This window comes from Fragaria vesca, linkage group LG7 (genome assembly GCF_000184155.1).
Source record: "Fragaria vesca subsp. vesca linkage group LG7, FraVesHawaii_1.0, whole genome shotgun sequence".
Classification (NCBI taxonomy): Eukaryota; Viridiplantae; Streptophyta; class Magnoliopsida; order Rosales; family Rosaceae; genus Fragaria; species Fragaria vesca.
In genome coordinates, this window is record NC_020497.1 from 2,316,294 (window position 1) to 2,333,272 (window position 16,979).

General features: G+C 38.6%; 3 protein-coding genes across 3 annotated transcripts; all 3 read left to right on the plus strand.

Moving 5' to 3' along the window:
* LOC101309082 (phosphoglycerate kinase, chloroplastic-like) lies at nucleotides 1-3,083 on the plus strand. The gene is made up of 6 exons (XM_004306531.1): nucleotides 1-459; nucleotides 975-1,052; nucleotides 1,168-1,428; nucleotides 1,788-2,105; nucleotides 2,318-2,476; nucleotides 2,603-3,083. Exons 1-6 carry the CDS (start codon nucleotides 43-45, stop codon nucleotides 2,810-2,812), a joined length of 1,443 nt encoding a protein of 480 aa, XP_004306579.1. The 5' UTR covers nucleotides 1-42; the 3' UTR covers nucleotides 2,813-3,083.
* A 1,599-nt stretch (nucleotides 3,084-4,682) lies between these two features.
* Nucleotides 4,683-7,557, plus strand: LOC101309379 (phosphoglycerate kinase, cytosolic-like). The gene is made up of 7 exons (XM_004306532.1): nucleotides 4,683-4,739; nucleotides 4,858-5,052; nucleotides 5,762-5,839; nucleotides 5,922-6,182; nucleotides 6,298-6,615; nucleotides 6,699-6,857; nucleotides 6,995-7,557. Exons 2-7 carry the CDS (start codon nucleotides 4,858-4,860, stop codon nucleotides 7,187-7,189), a joined length of 1,206 nt encoding a protein of 401 aa, XP_004306580.1. The 5' UTR covers nucleotides 4,683-4,739; the 3' UTR covers nucleotides 7,190-7,557.
* A 972-nt stretch (nucleotides 7,558-8,529) lies between these two features.
* LOC101300965 (pyruvate kinase, cytosolic isozyme-like) lies at nucleotides 8,530-10,467 on the plus strand. The gene is made up of 3 exons (XM_004308207.1): nucleotides 8,530-8,772; nucleotides 9,096-9,557; nucleotides 9,658-10,467. Exons 1-3 carry the CDS (start codon nucleotides 8,530-8,532, stop codon nucleotides 10,465-10,467), a joined length of 1,515 nt encoding a protein of 504 aa, XP_004308255.1.
* The last annotated feature ends 6,512 nt before the right edge of the window (nucleotides 10,468-16,979 follow it).

The following is a 16,979-nucleotide window of genomic DNA, read 5'->3' on the forward strand; positions in this document are numbered from 1 at the left end:
GTCAAACTTGATCACTCTTTCTTACTTCAAACAAACAAGAGAATGGCCTCTGCCTCCGCACCCACCACCTTCTCCCTCCTCAAATCCACCGCCTCCTCCCGCACCCGCTCCTCCCCTTCTTCCTCCTCCCATGTCTCCCTCCCCTCCTCCCTCAAACCCACCACCCGCCGCCTCGGGTTCGCCCCCGCCGACCCCCTCCTCGCCCTCCACGTCGCCGCCAAGGTCAGGTCCTTCGGCTCTGCCAAGCCCGTCAGGGGCGTTGTTGCCATGGCCAAGAAGAGCGTTGGGGATTTGAGTGAGGCTGATTTGAAGGGGAAGAAGGTGTTTGTGAGAGCTGACTTGAATGTGCCTTTGGATGATAGTCAGAACATTACTGATGATACTAGGATCAGGGCTGCTGTTCCTACTATTAAGTATTTGATGGACAAGGGTGCTAAAGTCATTCTCTCTAGCCATTTGGTATGTGGGTTCTCTTTGTTTTTTATCAGCTTTGATCAATTTGTAAACTTTGGTTGCTTGTTTGGTGAATGTGGATTGTCAAGTAGTTGTCTTTGTTATCTTTTGATTGGTTGAAGTTCATTGTTTTCAGAGAGTCTGTTTTGTGTAGTTTGGAATGTTATGAGCATTTTCATTTGTTTTTGAGCATTGTATGTAAGTTAGTGTGGAATCTCTTTTATGAGCTTTGATTGCTTGTTTGCTGAAATGGGTTGTGTAAAGTTGTTATCTTTCTCTCTTTGACTGATCTAAAATGTCTGTTTTGAAACTTCATGAGCTTTGTATTTGAAGCATTGTATCCGTTGTATGTGGTTTTGGTCATAGAGCTCTACTTAGTTTGTCTAGTTTATCTTGTGGCTTTGTTAAGTACATGTAGTTTGATGGCTGTTTGACTGCTGAAGAGTTTTCCTTTGTTGATTTTTGGTCATAAAGGTGTATGATAGAAGCTGAATTGATGTCAATGTTTATTTGATTTTCAGGGACGGCCAAAAGGTGTGACCCCAAAGTTTAGCTTAGCACCTCTTGTACCCCGGCTATCTGAACTTCTTGGCATTCAGGTAGACATGTTTATTCTGTTGAAAATTGGGAAAAAGAATATAAAGCAAAGTAACAGTGATGAATAGGTGGACATTGAAACACTGACATCTCCTTTTGTATTGATAAATAAAACAGATCGTGAAGGCTGAAGACTCTATTGGTCCGGAAGTAGAAAAGTTGGCCACTTCACTTCCTGATGGTGGTGTCCTTCTTCTTGAAAATGTGAGGTTTTACAAAGAGGAGGAGAAAAATGACCCTGAGCATGCGAAGAAGCTCGCCTCCGTAGCTGATCTTTTTGTCAATGATGCATTCGGAACTGCACACAGAGCCCATGCTTCAACTGAGGGTGTAACAAAATTCTTGAGGCCATCTGTTGCTGGTTTTCTGTTGCAGAAGGTGAGGGTTATTGTCTTGTTTCTGCTTTGTCATTGTTTTCAGTTATCTGCAGTGCTTTTTTAATACTTCAAATAATAATTCTAATTTTCTTAATTTGAAGCCTAAATTATAACCATCAGCTGTAATATTTTTTTTAAATTAAAGAATGCAACTAAGTTAGCATGGGCATGGACAGGATTGCCACTCTTGCAGATGCTTCATACATTACTATGATTGCTAAGATATCGTTATTCATTTTGTATATGCTTTTAAATAAAAATGACGAAAGCTACTCTTTAATATTACCAACCCTTTGAATGTCTCCCTGGAATCAATTTCTGGATTCAATGTTACTTACTTTTGTTTTGTTCTTCTTTTAGGAACTTGACTATCTTGTTGGGGCAGTATCAAACCCAAAGAAGCCATTTGCAGCCATTGTTGGTGGTTCGAAGGTCTCATCCAAGATTGGAGTGATCGAATCACTCTTAGAGAAGGTTGATTACTTAATTCTTGGTGGAGGAATGATCTTCACATTTTACAAGGCACAGGGTATCTCAGTAGGTTCATCTCTGGTGGAAGAGGATAAGCTAGAACTTGCTACATCACTCATTGCGAAGGCCAAGGCAAAGGGAGTGTCTCTTTTGCTACCCACTGATGTCGTAATTGCAGACAAATTTGCTCCTGATGCAAACAGCAAGGTATATTTTCTTAGCTAACATTACAGTTCTGTCACTTCTGCGCTTTGATTTGCTCACCTACCATATAATGCTCTATCTTCTTGCTGGGAAATAGTTGATTTCGGTTGATTGCAACTAATATTTAGTTTAAATAGACAGCGACTACAGTAATTTTCTATTCTTCAGTTGCACTTCATGATAGAGTTATGAGCAACTGGTTTTGGTCCTTGCAGATTGTTCCAGCTTCAAGCATCCCTGATGGGTGGATGGGATTGGATATTGGACCAGATTCTATTAAGACATTCAATGATGCACTTGATACCACTCAAACCATCATCTGGAACGGACCAATGGGAGTGTTTGAGTTTGACAAGTTTGCTGTAGGAACAGAGGTATGCAATAGGGCTATTGTTGGCATTTGTGTATGTACATATAGGTTCTTAGTAATGTCTATTGTCTGGTTAGAGCTATTGGCCTATTGTTGATGCTGAATTTGAGTTTATACCTCTTTCTTGCAGGCTATTGCAAAGAAGCTTGCAGAGCTTAGCGGCAAGGGAGTGACAACCATCATTGGAGGTGGAGACTCAGTTGCGGCTGTGGAGAAAGTAGGAGTTGCTAGTGTCATGAGCCACATATCAACTGGCGGTGGTGCTAGTTTGGAGTTGTTGGAAGGCAAAGAACTTCCTGGTGTACTTGCTCTTGATGAAGCTGTTCCAGTTCCCGTGTAAGAACAATTTTTTTTCTCTGTATTCTTTTCCCTGCCCACCATGTTGTTCTATTTGAGTACGTAAGCGAGAAATGGCATGTTGTAGTAGGAAGATTGGAGTTCGTCTTGTAAATGTTCAATGTCCTTTTATACAAGACCCGATACGTCTCTATATTCCTCGCATCCTACAAAGTTTCCATAAGATTGTGGGGAGGGACAAAAAACAGCCATTTTGAAAATCTAATAAATTGGTTCTCTGCAATATATATTTGTAAAATTATCGTTCTCATGTCTCTATATTCCTTGCATCCTACAAAATTTCCATAAGATTGTGGGGACGGACTAAAAACAGCCATTTTGAAAATCTAATTACTTGGTTCTCTGCAATATATATTTGTAACATTCTCATCGTTCTCATGTCTGAAGTTTGGGTATGCTGCTACAATGTTAGTCCCGAGTAGGATCCGGCAACAACAGGATTCGGTTGTTTCAATTTGCAGCTAGAATTTGCTGTGTGCTGGATTTGTGATGCTCTAATCACAAGGGGTGAATTGATCTTGCAAAACCACCAAAAGCAAATGGTAGAAGACTAGAAGTTTCTTACGTTCACTCATTCATGACAATCATGTCATAGGTCAGATTATGAAAATGGTTCATGTGTTGTAGAAATCCATCCACAGAAATTAGAGGCCAGCATACATCCCTTTACAACAACCTATTCATGAAAGTTGCTACCAGTCCCCATATCTAATTCAATTGGCTAACTGGCTATCAGTAAAAGGATCTCAAATACCAAAAACAAAGAAGATTAGGTGCAGACTATTCAAGGAATCTAAATGAAACTTCCTTTCTACATCCCCAGTAGAAACATGAGTCATTCTACCATATCAACAGCTACATACCGTCAACATCCATAAAACGATCATTATAATCGAGTTTTTGCACAAACACTGTAAATCTTGCAAACCAATTCTTATAACCTCGCTTACAATTATTTACTAAACTTTGGTTTCTTGGTTGTAAAGAAACTTAAAACGATTTTAAAGTTTCAAAACTGTTATATCCAGGATGAAGATGAGCAGATGAAGTTTGTTATCCATGGGAATTCGCAATAGTCGCTGCAAAGGTTCATCTATCCTCAAGCATGGGGTTAGCAGATTTGCCATTTCTTAATGACTTGATGACGACAAGACCCATGCACCATATGTATTCTAGTAATTTCTACACATTTCTCTTTCTTTTTGAACATTTGACTAAACATATTTATTGAAAATGAAAACAAGTGGCACCACAATACATCATACAGTTCATACCATCCACAACACAAGTCATCACCTAGAATTTAAGAAACAAAGATTCTTTTCATCTAAACCACCCCAAGTTATATACATTTGCTCATCCAGCTTAAGCCTTAGCCTAAGGCTTAAGCATTATTCAAGTTCTTAAGAGCTACTAAGATGCTCTAAGCTTTTCTTTTGCTTCTTTTCTTCTTTTTATCACATTAACAACTTAAAATTACAATAACTAGTTTTTTCAGTGTCGAGCTTGCATTATCTTCGAAATCTATATCACCGTATCAAATGATACGGGACGATCTAATATTTTTTAGCCTAAGATTTATCTTAATGCTCTATTGCTTTTCCTATTTCTTTTTTCTTTTTCCCCAATGCTCATAATTGGAATCACCAAAGAATATGCCGACACCATATCAATGCCAGCCCAAGGTTTCCCTAGTGCCACAATCCAAGCCCCCATTTTCCTTAATCAAATCTCTTCTTGCTGCCCAAGAATAGCGAAACTTGGTGCGCCCCCTAATCAAACCCACACGTGTCACCCATCCCACTTCAACTCCCTCTATATAAACCCTCCTCTCAACTTCTCTCTCTCTCTCTGTCTCTCTCCGATCACTTGCTCTAAAACCCATCTACTATTCTCTCATCTTCGTCTCGGTAAGCTCTCAAAAACCCAATCTTTACTTCGATTTCTCATCTCTTTCCCAAATCCCCGATCTGGGTTTTGATCCTCTTGCTCTGTTTTGTATTGGGTCGAAGCTTTTTTTTGTCTCAGATGGCAACCAAGAGGAGTGTGAGTACTTTGAAGGAGGCTGATTTGAAGGGCAAGAGGGTTTTCGTTAGGGTTGATCTGAATGTTCCTCTTGATGAAAGCTGTAAGATCACCGATGACACTAGAATCCGAGCAGCTGTGCCCACCATCAAGTACTTGCAGGGAAATGGTGCCAAAGTCATCTTAGCTTCCCACTTGGTATTGCTTCACTCTTTTCTTTAGTTGGGTTGTGTTTTCGATGATCGGATTTATGAGTTTTTGTTTAGATTTGTGTGTTTGAATCGGAAAGAATGGAACTTTAGATTTTGGGGAAGTTGGATCTTATGGGTTTTGAGTAGTTTGATTTGCATGTAGGTCTGTGATGGATTTGTTGTTTGGTCAATGTTAGATCGAATTGAAGATTCTTATGTTGGTTACTTGGTTAATATCGATGATCTGTTATGTAGGAATATTATCTGGTTGTTTTGGCATTATATTTGCTTTGCGCACATGTACTTTTGTGGCTCCATTGATTTCTTGTTTTCAGAAGCTATTTTTATAGTAGTGTTGTGAGATCGTATGTTAGGCTGGATTGCGGTCTTGTAGCCTCTTAATATTGTATTTTAAAATAAAGGGAGCGGCTCTAACCGCTTTAGCATAGTTGCTTAAGCTTCTATTTAGCTGATTGTAACCGGTAATATACGATACAGAAGGCTCGAACTTTCTAACTACTAAGTATAGTAGTAGATGAGATCACTTTCTTCTCCGTAGTTATCCATATTTATCCTCGCTTTTTGCCAACAAACTATCATTACTCATAGAATGTCTAGTGTCAATTATTTGTAGTTTTATGGTTTCCCTTTTGTACTTGCTAAACTAATATAAGACAATCTCCGAGTGTTACTAATGAATTATGTTGTATCTACAGGGACGTCCAAAGGGTGTCACTCCCAAGTACAGTTTGAAGCCTCTTGTGCCAAGACTTTCTGAGCTCCTTGGAGTCGAGGTCTGTATTTGACACTTTGATTCTTATTGATCTTGCTCATGGGAAGCTGGAGTTACTTAATTTTTTCTTTTTTCTTTCACAGGTTAAAATCGCTAATGATTGTGTCGGTGAGGAAGTTGAAAAGTTGGTTGCTGGGCTTCCGGAGGGTGGAGTTTTGCTCCTTGAGAATGTCAGGTTCTACAAGGAGGAAGAGAAGAATGATCCTGAGTTCGCGAAGAAGCTTGCTTCACTTGCAGATGTGTATGTGAATGATGCTTTTGGCACTGCTCACAGAGCTCATGCATCCACAGAAGGAGTGGCCAAGTACTTGAAGCCTTCTGTTGCTGGGTACCTTATGCAGAAGGTATGAACCCTGTAACTAATTATTGCACTTAAACTATTAAACTTCATTTCCCTACTTCTCATTGTATTGATTATAAGCCATTATCATTGAACTTTTATTCGTCTGGTGATTTCAGGAACTTGATTATCTTGTTGGTGCTGTGTCAAATCCCAAGAGGCCATTTGCTGCTATTGTTGGTGGCTCGAAGGTGTCATCCAAGATTGGAGTCATAGAGTCCTTATTGGAGAAGGTTAACATTCTAGTGTTGGGTGGAGGAATGATCTTTACCTTTTACAAGGCACAAGGGCTTTCCGTTGGATCTTCCCTTGTTGAGGAAGACAAGCTAGATCTTGCAAAATCACTTATGGAGAAGGCAAAGGCCAAGGGAGTCTCTATTCTGCTCCCAACTGATGTGGTTATTGCTGATAAGTTTGCTGCTGATGCCAACAGCAAGGTCAGTATTTGTGCATGGTTTGATGTGGAGTTCTCTTAATACTTTAATATTCTTGAGATCTCAGAGCTTTTATTTGACTGCAGGTGGTGCCAGCATCTGCCATTCCAGATGGTTGGATGGGATTGGATATCGGACCAGATTCCATCAAGACTTTCAGTGAAGCTCTTGATACCACTCAGACTGTTATCTGGAATGGACCCATGGGTGTGTTTGAGTTTGAAAAGTTTGCTGCTGGTACCGAGGTACATAAAAGCTAAATGATTTCTTGACGATGAATTTGCATTCAGTTGATTCATTTCAAGTCTTGATTATATATTGTCATAGTATATGCTGAACATTTCTGGTTCATATATTTTAATAATCTTTGTTTTTTAAACAGGCGATTGCTAAGAAGCTTGCAGAGCTAAGTGGAAAGGGAGTTACAACTATCATTGGAGGTGGTGACTCAGTTGCTGCTGTGGAGAAGGCTGGCCTTGCTGACAAAATGAGCCACATTTCAACCGGAGGTGGTGCAAGCTTGGAGCTTCTTGAAGGGAAAACCCTCCCTGGAGTCCTTGCTCTTGATGAAGCCTAAGCTGAAATTTTCTAGTTGTTCATTTTGTGACTGATAGATGGTTGGTTTTTGTCAGCCAGAATGGATCAAGTATAACAGAGCTGAACTTGTAGAGGCTTTAGCTTTATAGGGTAGATTTGAATAAGTGCCGTCTGGTGTTACCATTTTGCAATGCTTGGAGTTGAATTGGATCTTTTTTGTTTGGGAACACTGTAATATCCAAAGTGCACTTAGCATGCATGGTTTGGTATAAAATGTGATGTTTCTGGAGTACGACAATGAAGTTGAGTTGAGTGGATATTTATTGTGTGAAGAGCCTGACCCAAATTTTGTTACCAAAGGGAATTTATATGAATGAAAAAGCAGGAGAACAGAGAACTCTTTGGTTTCTGCTGAACCCTCCAATCAAGGATTGAGAGTTCACTTCGCATCAAAGGTTCACTTATCCTTGAACTTGATGCTACCCCGAAGGGGTCATTGATCAAAGTAAAGAAGTGTACTCATGTGATGGATGTTATACAAAACTCTGAGCTAAGATAAGAGTACCATATGGTCTGAATTGTAAGAAACAATCAAACTGAGAGTACATCCTCCAGTAGGAGACGTATTGACAAATCAAACTTCATGGTTTACCCATCCCTAGAATGTACCAGTAAAAACTTCATGGTTTTCCTTTCCTCATGCTTTAAGTTGCAAAGATCAAACCCTAGCCGCAGAAAGTACGTAGTTCTCAAGAGTTTCTTTTGAACATTACACACTATAGCGTTCTTTTTCTGATTAGTTTGCTTTGGCCGCCGGATTAAGAGTTCAAGTCTAAAGAATTGATGTATGATGAGTATGACGAGCAATGAACAAGAACAAACAAGAGGGGAAGATCACAGAGAAATTTGATGCCAGTTCACAGTAAATTTGCAACTTTAGGGAGATACTTCTGCTAAATTTACCATACAATTGTTAAACTGAACAGCCACATTATTCGTACCTCTTTCTAATGCATTATGAAATAAAAACGTAACAGTCAAGTAGTGAATATATAGTCGTAACTGAGGAGCAACAGTGCTGTACCGAAAACGAAACAAAATTATTTGTATTCGGTTTGTTTAGGAAGGTTTATTTATTAGATTCGAAGAACTTTTTAACTTTGTGTCCAAGGCAAATAAATCATAGGAAAGGAAAGAAAACCTAGCTAGCTAGTCGTAAATAGGAAAATCCCCAAGAAATCTGGGACGCTTTTCTCTCTCTGTAGCTCTATATATTGTTATGTTTGAACCCCTTTCAATCATCAAGTCGTAAGAGACGTCCTGCTCAAGAAACCTATCAAAACCCTAAACCCTTTTCACTGTGATCCTTCTGAACCAGTGATGGCAATGGAGAAGGTACTTGCTTCTGTGGGAGAGATGAGGCCAAAGACCAAGATTGTGTGCACATTGGGACCGTCTTCCAGGTCCGTGGAGATGGCAGAGAAGCTTTTGAGGGCTGGCATGAACGTTGCTCGCTTCAACTTCTCTCATGGTAGTCATGAGTATCATCAGGAAACTCTTGATAATTTAAGGAGTGCCATGAACAACACCGGAATTCTCTGTGCTGTCATGTTGGATACTAAGGTATAATTCGTCACACTAGCGTTTTCTTTGTGTTCGAATATTGTTAACTGGGGACTAGTCTGTTCACAACTTCACATGACCTGTGTATAACTATTTGGTATGAATTAAAGTCATATTGCTGTCAAATTTGTTTTAGAAAACTGAAAATCATGCCATTCTGATTTCCAAATTCTATCAAGTAGTGCAGCTTTCATATAAAGAAAGCATAAATCTTGGTTCATGTGGTGTGTTTATCTTAAATAAGGGGAAATCATGGTTACTGTAAATATTTTGGGTTTATTTACTTTATTATGAAGATGCTAAATTCTTGTTTACCATTACAGGGTCCAGAAATTAGAACTGGGTTTCTGAAAGATGGAAAGGCCATTCATCTCCAACAGGGAAAAGAGATTATCATATCAACTGACTATACCATTCATGGTGATGAGAATATGATCTCTATGAGCTACAAGAAGTTGGCTGAGGATGTGAAGCCTCAAAGTGACATCTTATGTGCTGATGGAACAATTACTTTGAAAGTTCTGGCATGTGACAAGGAGCGTGGTTTGGTACGTTGTCGATGTGAGAACACTGCAGTTTTGGGTGAGAGGAAGAATGTCAATCTTCCTGGAGTTGTGGTTGATCTGCCAACTTTGACAGAGAAGGACAAAGTAGATATATTGGAGTGGGGAGTTTTAAATAAGATTGACATGATCGCGCTCTCTTTTGTTAGGAAAGGCTCAGACCTTGTTGAGGTCAGAAAACTTTTGGGGGAGCATGCCAAGGATATAATGCTCATGTCTAAGGTATTTAAAGTTCTAAAGTTTGTAGCATATCTGGCATGTTATGTTGTCTTAGCTTGAATCAGAAACTGATCATGGTTTTTTTTTTTTTTTTCTCTGGAAGGTTGAGAACCAAGAAGGTGTTACTAATTTCGACGACATACTAGCAAATTCAGATGCCTTCATGGTGGCCAGGGGTGACCTTGGGATGGAAATTCCAATTGAAAAGATATTCTTAGCTCAGAAACTGATGATTGCAAAGGCCAACAGACTAGGAAAGCCAGTGGTGACTGCTACTCAGATGCTCGAGTCAATGACCAAATCTCCTCGTCCCACCCGAGCAGAAGCCACTGATGTTGCCAATGCTGTTCTTGATGGAACTGACTGTGTCATGCTCAGCGGCGAAACTGCAGCTGGATCCTATCCGGAAATTGCTGTTCAAACCATGGCTAAAATATGTGTCTCTGCAGAACAGTACATAAACTATGGAGAAATTTTCAAGAAAATGCAATATGAAGCAATGCCTATGAGCCCTCAAGAGAGTCTGGCCTCCTCGGCAGTGCACATGGCAACTTCCATCAGGGCTGCACTCATTTTGGTCCTGACAAGAGGAGGAACCACGGCAAAGCTTGTGGCTAAGTACAGGCCAAGCATGCCGATTTTGTCTGTGGTAGTTCCTGAGATAACTACAGACTCTTTCGAGTGGTCATGCAGCGATGCAGCTCCTGCAAGGCACAGCCTTATTTATAGAGGTCTTGTGCCTCTTCTCAGCTCAGGTTCCATTAAAGGCTCTCATGCTGAGTCTACTGAAGAGGCTGTGCAGTCTGCTATTCAATATGCAAAGGCTAATGGTCTTTGCAAGCCTGGGGATTCAATTGTGGCTCTGCACCGAATGAACTGCACCGACGTCTGCAACATCTTCCCTGTCATATGATGATCCTTGTGGAAACTTCATCTTCAGCATATCCTGGTGCCTTTAGGTTAATTTCTTTTTTGGTAGCATCCAGTTTTGGCTTTGAGGGTGTTTTGTTATTGTTGTGTTGAGGTTCTGTGTTCAAATTTGAGGCTAGAACACATGATATGTGCATTTCAGCTGCAAACTATGATATTCACAGTTTGGTTCTACTTGATCTCTTTTTTGGCCAAATGATTTATAGCCTTGAACCAAAGAATTTCAAAAAGTTTTTGTTGATCTTTGTAATTTCTCCAAGAATAACTGTAACACAAACAAACAAACAAAAAAAAATCGAAAACACGACCCCCCAGACTTCTTAATATCATGTTTTACGAACCAAAAAAAAAAAAAGCTTACTTAATATACAATAGTTAGTTATTGGGGATTGTGGAACTCATGCAACAGTGCCAAGAAGAAAAAAAAAAATTAATAGAACGATCGCGATGGGACTCGAACCCACAAATCTCCCGCTCCGAGGCGAGCGCCTTATCCATTAGGCCACGCGATCTCCATGCAAACAATTAGCCATAGATACTAATAAATTATCATAAACTTTCTTAAACTGAAAGAAAGAACAACACTGATATTACGTCTCTTACTGAAAGAAGATTACAAGAACACTTTCTCCTCAAGAAAAAAAAAAAAAAAAAAAAAATTAACAATACAAGAACACTCGTATTACCTATCTTGTCAAGTTCGTAAAGGTGATATAAATAGTTAAATAATAGGCCATTGTAACAACTTTGATGATTGTTCAAGAGGAACTCCGATTCATCATCTTGTATCGGTAACAGATTCGTTTCTTCTTGATTAATGCTCCATTTTCGATTGTTAACACAATGTTTCCAGGCTCCTTGCATGTGAAAGAGTTTCGGATTGGACCCTCATGCCCGCTGATCTTCTTCCTCCTCTGTATAATAACGCTATATGAGCTGTCATCCGTTGGGATAAATTCTTCCTTGTAGTTCACTTCCCAACCAGACACTAGTACTTCCCACATTAAACTCACTCCTGCCTGCAGTTTCACATACAAGAGTAACAAGAAAATTAACTAACTTGCCTACGATGTTCATCTAGAATTAGTTTATTATAGCTTCGATGCTACCTTAATTAGAGGACATACCTGCATTGGGATACGGATAATTTCTGTTGATGATTGATTGAGAAAGATCTCTGAGATATCATCTTCGGTTGAGAAATCAGGATCGTTTTCCTTTCTGAAGCCACCATAATGAACTGGTAGTTCCTCTAAAGCTATGTACCTACAATAAAGAAGCTTCAAAATAAGTTCCATAATTTCTAAGATACTAGTCGTTATCACCAATTGATGACATTGAAGGGAGAAACATTACTGGAGCAAAACGTCGTTGACTTTAGCCGGCCGAGCAAAGATGAACTTGCTATTGGATTTTGGGGTCAAAAATGGTGATAGGAAAGTGCTAGCACTGAAGGCATAGTACCAAAAAGGAACATTGATGAAGATCTACATAGAGAAGTAAGTGTTTCATCAATGACTTGCAGTACAAGGTAAACTAATCCATGGAACCTCCAATTCATAGTCTATAAAGTGATCTGAAATAAGCTGTTAACAGTAAATAAAAATTTTGTGAATAGAAGATGTATGAATGAAGAAAATCTTACATGTCTTGCAACGAATTCAGGATAATTGTCCTGATGAAGAGTAAGGATTTGTTTCAAAGCAATTCGAAGCTCCTTCTTAGATGGACCAGGCATATCCTTGCAATCATTGACGAGGAATATTGAAGACACACCACCAGACTTGAAGTCGAGCTTCTGAATTGCTCTTTCCATTAGTTGAATTCTAGACCTTATAAACACGTTGCGCTTCTCTTCAGTCCCTAGTACCTTGTTGTATAACTCTTCATTCCCAAACAGTTTAAAAGAGCTATAATGAACTGGGTGTCCCTCACGACTGACACCATCCATGATACTTATGGAACCAAGATCCTCATCAAAGTTCTCATCTAGTATCGAATCTATGTTGTTGTCATTCCTCCATTTGAGCGTATTCCTTAACATCTCGAAAGCATCATTGACCTCAAAGTCCTTGGCCTTCAAAAATTTCAATAATATGACATTAGTGGCATTATCTTCTTTACTAGGTAATAAGGGTACTCCCCAAATTGCAATATCTTTGTTGATGTTGGAATGAACTTTAGCCACATCTTTGTTGTTCTCGTTTGATTCTGCTTTTTTCTCATCTTCCTCACCTTCTTGCTTAGCTTCAACGTCATCTACTTCTTGAGATGTTTCCTTCTCTTGCTTCATTTCATTCGCAGCTTGGTCCTTATCTACCTTTAACAAATGATTTTCATGTATCGCCTTTTCAATTTTTGATCTCAACTCTGCCAATGCTTTCTTCTCTTGCTCGTTTAATTCTAAAAGAGAGTTTATTTCTTCCCTTAATGATGAACATTTATCAACTTCACCAGATTCAGAAACATCTGCATTTCCAACCTGATCATTTTCCTTCTCCTCTTTCAAACCCACCTCGTTTGTAGTTTCTTCTTTCAACTTATTCTCCACCACTATCTCTATTGGTTCCGCTTTGATCTTATTCTTCTCCTTCTTATGAACCACCTCTTCAATTATACCCCCTTTATCCTTTAATTCCTCTTCTAATTTTTCTTCTGTTGCCATAGATGAACTTTTCTCAAGTTCTGTACATTTGTAAGCATAAGCTTTTTCAACCTCATGTTTCTTATTCTTTGTTTGGTCAACTTCCTTTCCTTTGTTCTCGACCACATTCTCCCTTGGTGTTTCTTCAATCTTCTTTGTCATATTCTTCACCACCCCTTCAACTACACCCTTATCTTTCTGGGCTTCTTCTAGATTTTCTTTTGTTGCCATCGATGGACGTTCCTCAACTTTTGTACGTTTGGAATCATCGACATTTTCAACCCCATCTTTCTTTTTCTCCGTTTTATCAACTTCTTTTCCCTTGTTCTCTACCACGTTCTCCCTAGGTTCCGCTTCATTCTTCTTCTTGTCATCTTTCACCACCCCTTCAACTACACCCTTATCATTCTGGGCCTCGTTTTGATTTTCTTTTGTTGCCATAGATGAATTCTTCTCACTTTTGGTATAATCTTGTTTTCCCTTGTTATCCACCACAATCTCCCGTTGTTCCGCTCCAGTCTTATTCTTCTCCTCTTTCACTACCTCATTCTTTGAGGCATCTTCTACCTTAACTTTTGTTGTCATGGATGAACTTTTCTCATCTCTGATATAATTGGAGGCATCGGTCTTTTCGACCTCATCCTTTTTCTTCTCTGTTTTATCAGCTTCTGTTTTCTTGTTCTCTACCACAATCTCTCTTGGTTTCGCTTCAATCTTCTTGCCCTCCTCTTTCCCCGTCTCTTTAACTGCACCTGTATGCTTTTGGGCCTCTTCTAACTTTTCTTTTGTTTCTATGGATGATATTTTCTCAACTTTTGTATTCTTAGGAGCATCAGCCTTTTCAATCCCATCTTTCTTCATTTCTGTTTGATCAGCTTGTTTTCCCTTATTCTCTACCACCACAATCTCCCTCGGTTGCGCTTCGATTTTCTTGTTCTCGTCTTTTACCACTTCTTCAGCTGTATCTCTTTTCTCCTGGGCTTGTTTTAGGTTTTCTTTTGTTGCCATGGACAAACTTTCCTCAGCTTTTTTATATTTAGAATCATCGGCCTTCACAACCTCATCTTTCTTCTTCTCTGTTTTATTAGCTTCTTTTACCTTGTTCCCCTCCACAACCTCCCCTGGTTTCACCGCCTCATCAATTACACCTATATCCTTCTGGGCCTCTTGTAACTTTCCTTTTGTTGCAATGGTTGCCTCATCTTTCTTTTTCTCTGTTTCATTGTCTTCTTTTCTCTTGTTCTCCACACCAATCTCTTTTATTTTAGCTTCAATCTTCTTATTGTCCTCTTCAACCATTGATGCTTCGGTTGTTACAGGGTCATTGGTTTTTATAAAATCGTCAGCTTTCCCTACATGGTTGACATCCTTTAATGCATTATCTTTGTCTTTGATATGTTCTTCACGATCAGCTGCTTTATCTTTCAGAGGATCTTCTACATGTTCTCCTGTTGCCATAGCATGAACATTACCAGAAAAAAAAAAAATAGTTCTAGGAATTGAGGAAACAAAATGTATGGAGATAATTAAGGTATTGATCTAAGACGATTGAAGCACAATCGAATAAGATAAGCAGAGATTTTCTTGCCATCTTTTTCTCCCATTTTCTTTTTTCTTCCTATTTTTGGTGGTAGTTAAGCAGTTTTAAATGAGAGTTTGAAATTTCCTAGATCTAAGTACAGTTCTCATATGATTTGCCAAAGATATCAAAATCTTAAATCTTATATAGGTGACAAAAATAGTGTTCAACCATCAGCTCTTTTCCTTTCTCATTTTCTTACAAACTCACCATGCTGCAACTGAACCGTGTAATTAACTAATATGCAATCTCAGTATTTTATTGGATTCACCCATCCACATGACATTATGATCATGTACGTATATATACAAACGCAGTTAACAAAATTGAAACTCAAAAAGTTAGTCTAAATATTTCAAATACAGGAGGTGAAGACCAGATGTCGAAGAAGAGGTTTCCTTATTATGAGCCCTTAATATGATCAATTTAAAAATGAAAAGACCAGACGAAAGAATTGAGGGTTTTCAGTCTTAAATCTATCTTTGCATCTTTAATCGGGTGACTTGCATATCAATGGTGCAAGTGTATCTTGATGCGTGCAATCCACTCTCATTAAAAAAAATTAAATGAGGTTTTTATAATTAATTTTTTAAAAATTATTAAATCTTTTTCGTGTCTTAATTGAATAAAAAATAGGTTACAAACAGTCATATATGTCGGTATATAGCCAACAAGATGGTGGAAAGACCGGAAACAATAAATGGTTTCTTAGGATATTAAGAGACATGAATTAATTCTTCTTTTTTTTTGAATGAAAACGCTATTAATTTTATTGCAAATATAAATATAGGCTCAATAGAGCTTGGTTACATAACATAGCTTGATGGCAAGCTTTCTTAAACACATCTAATAAGTCTGTATGGTGTGTTATCATAGTTTTTGAGATATGTACTAGCCTAAGGCCAGAGCGGTCATTACATACTATTTCGCTGTCATTTACAGATAGAACAAGAAGCTATGGTAGTACCCACATGGGTATATAGAAAAGGGTTTGCTCATTAATCGTATCATGCTCCACTAACAGTGAAGAACTTGAATCACATTTCGGTACAACTCCAGACGATTCAATAATACCATTCATGCCAAGATAGACATATTTTGTTGAATCAAAATCTTTCGGATCCCAAATACGAAACCCTAATAGTTTAGAGCTCATCCATTTGGCCACAAGATAGCCCAAATCCAGCTATTGGGTCTTCCATCATATCGTACTTTGGGCACCTAAAATGAGTAGGGTGATTTGGGCATCCCTTCAGAAGCCATCTACCTGCCTGACCAATGCCCCGCTGTACAAGCTGATTTTGGCACCGCATCAACAAACCTCACCGCCTCGCACTTAGACTCTCTATAAACTGAATCGCCGTTCTTGACAAGCCCCGATCCCCAATCTAGTTTATATTCAAGATCGATCTAGATTGAGATCTCCTTCCAGATCGTTGGTACATGCCTCCTGTCATCGATCCACCATGAATAGTTATCTTGTTTGTAACTTTGTAAGTTTCAAAAAGGATTTAATTAAGACTACATGGTGAATCATTATCTCTATTAATTAAGACATTAAAAAAGAAATTAAGACGGTTTATATACGTACTTCTCTTTATTCAACTCATATTGAATCATTCTCAAAAAAAAAAAAAAACCCTCATATGAAATAACCGACTTAAGTATAAACCACAAGTAAAGGCGAAAGGATATATCAAAATCAAAATTAAAGCTCACAAAGTTCATAATTTTATTTTTCCAAAAAAAAGTTCGATCATAATTTAGTTTTTTGTTTAAGTTTAACGATGGGACACATGACGAACAAATCGCTGGCTAAGATCAATTTTTTCTCATGTAATCATGTGAGCATTTTTGCCAACAAAAATTAACGTCTATCAAAATGTGAATGGCAAAGGTCATGCTGTAAGTTTATTTTTGACACAAACCTTGGCTTTTTTACATTTTACTAGTGTGGTGAACTGAAGTAGCCACCAAGACCAAGCTGATCATAGCGGTTAATTAGTAATTTTGAGATAAAACCAAAACCTAGATTTTTCCGCAGGTTGTTACTTATTAACCGTCACAAACCAAACACTCCCCCATTTTTCTCAACCCACAAACCCCTCTCTCTTCTCTCTCCATCTCCCTCCCCGCAAGTCATGCTATACTAATGCAGTTGCAAGTTAATGAACCAAGTCCTATTTAGGTCATGCTCATGTCTTTCTTTAACTACTCTTCTCACTACTCTTCGACAGTTATTCTTATATCAGGTAACTCCTCTCTCTCTCTC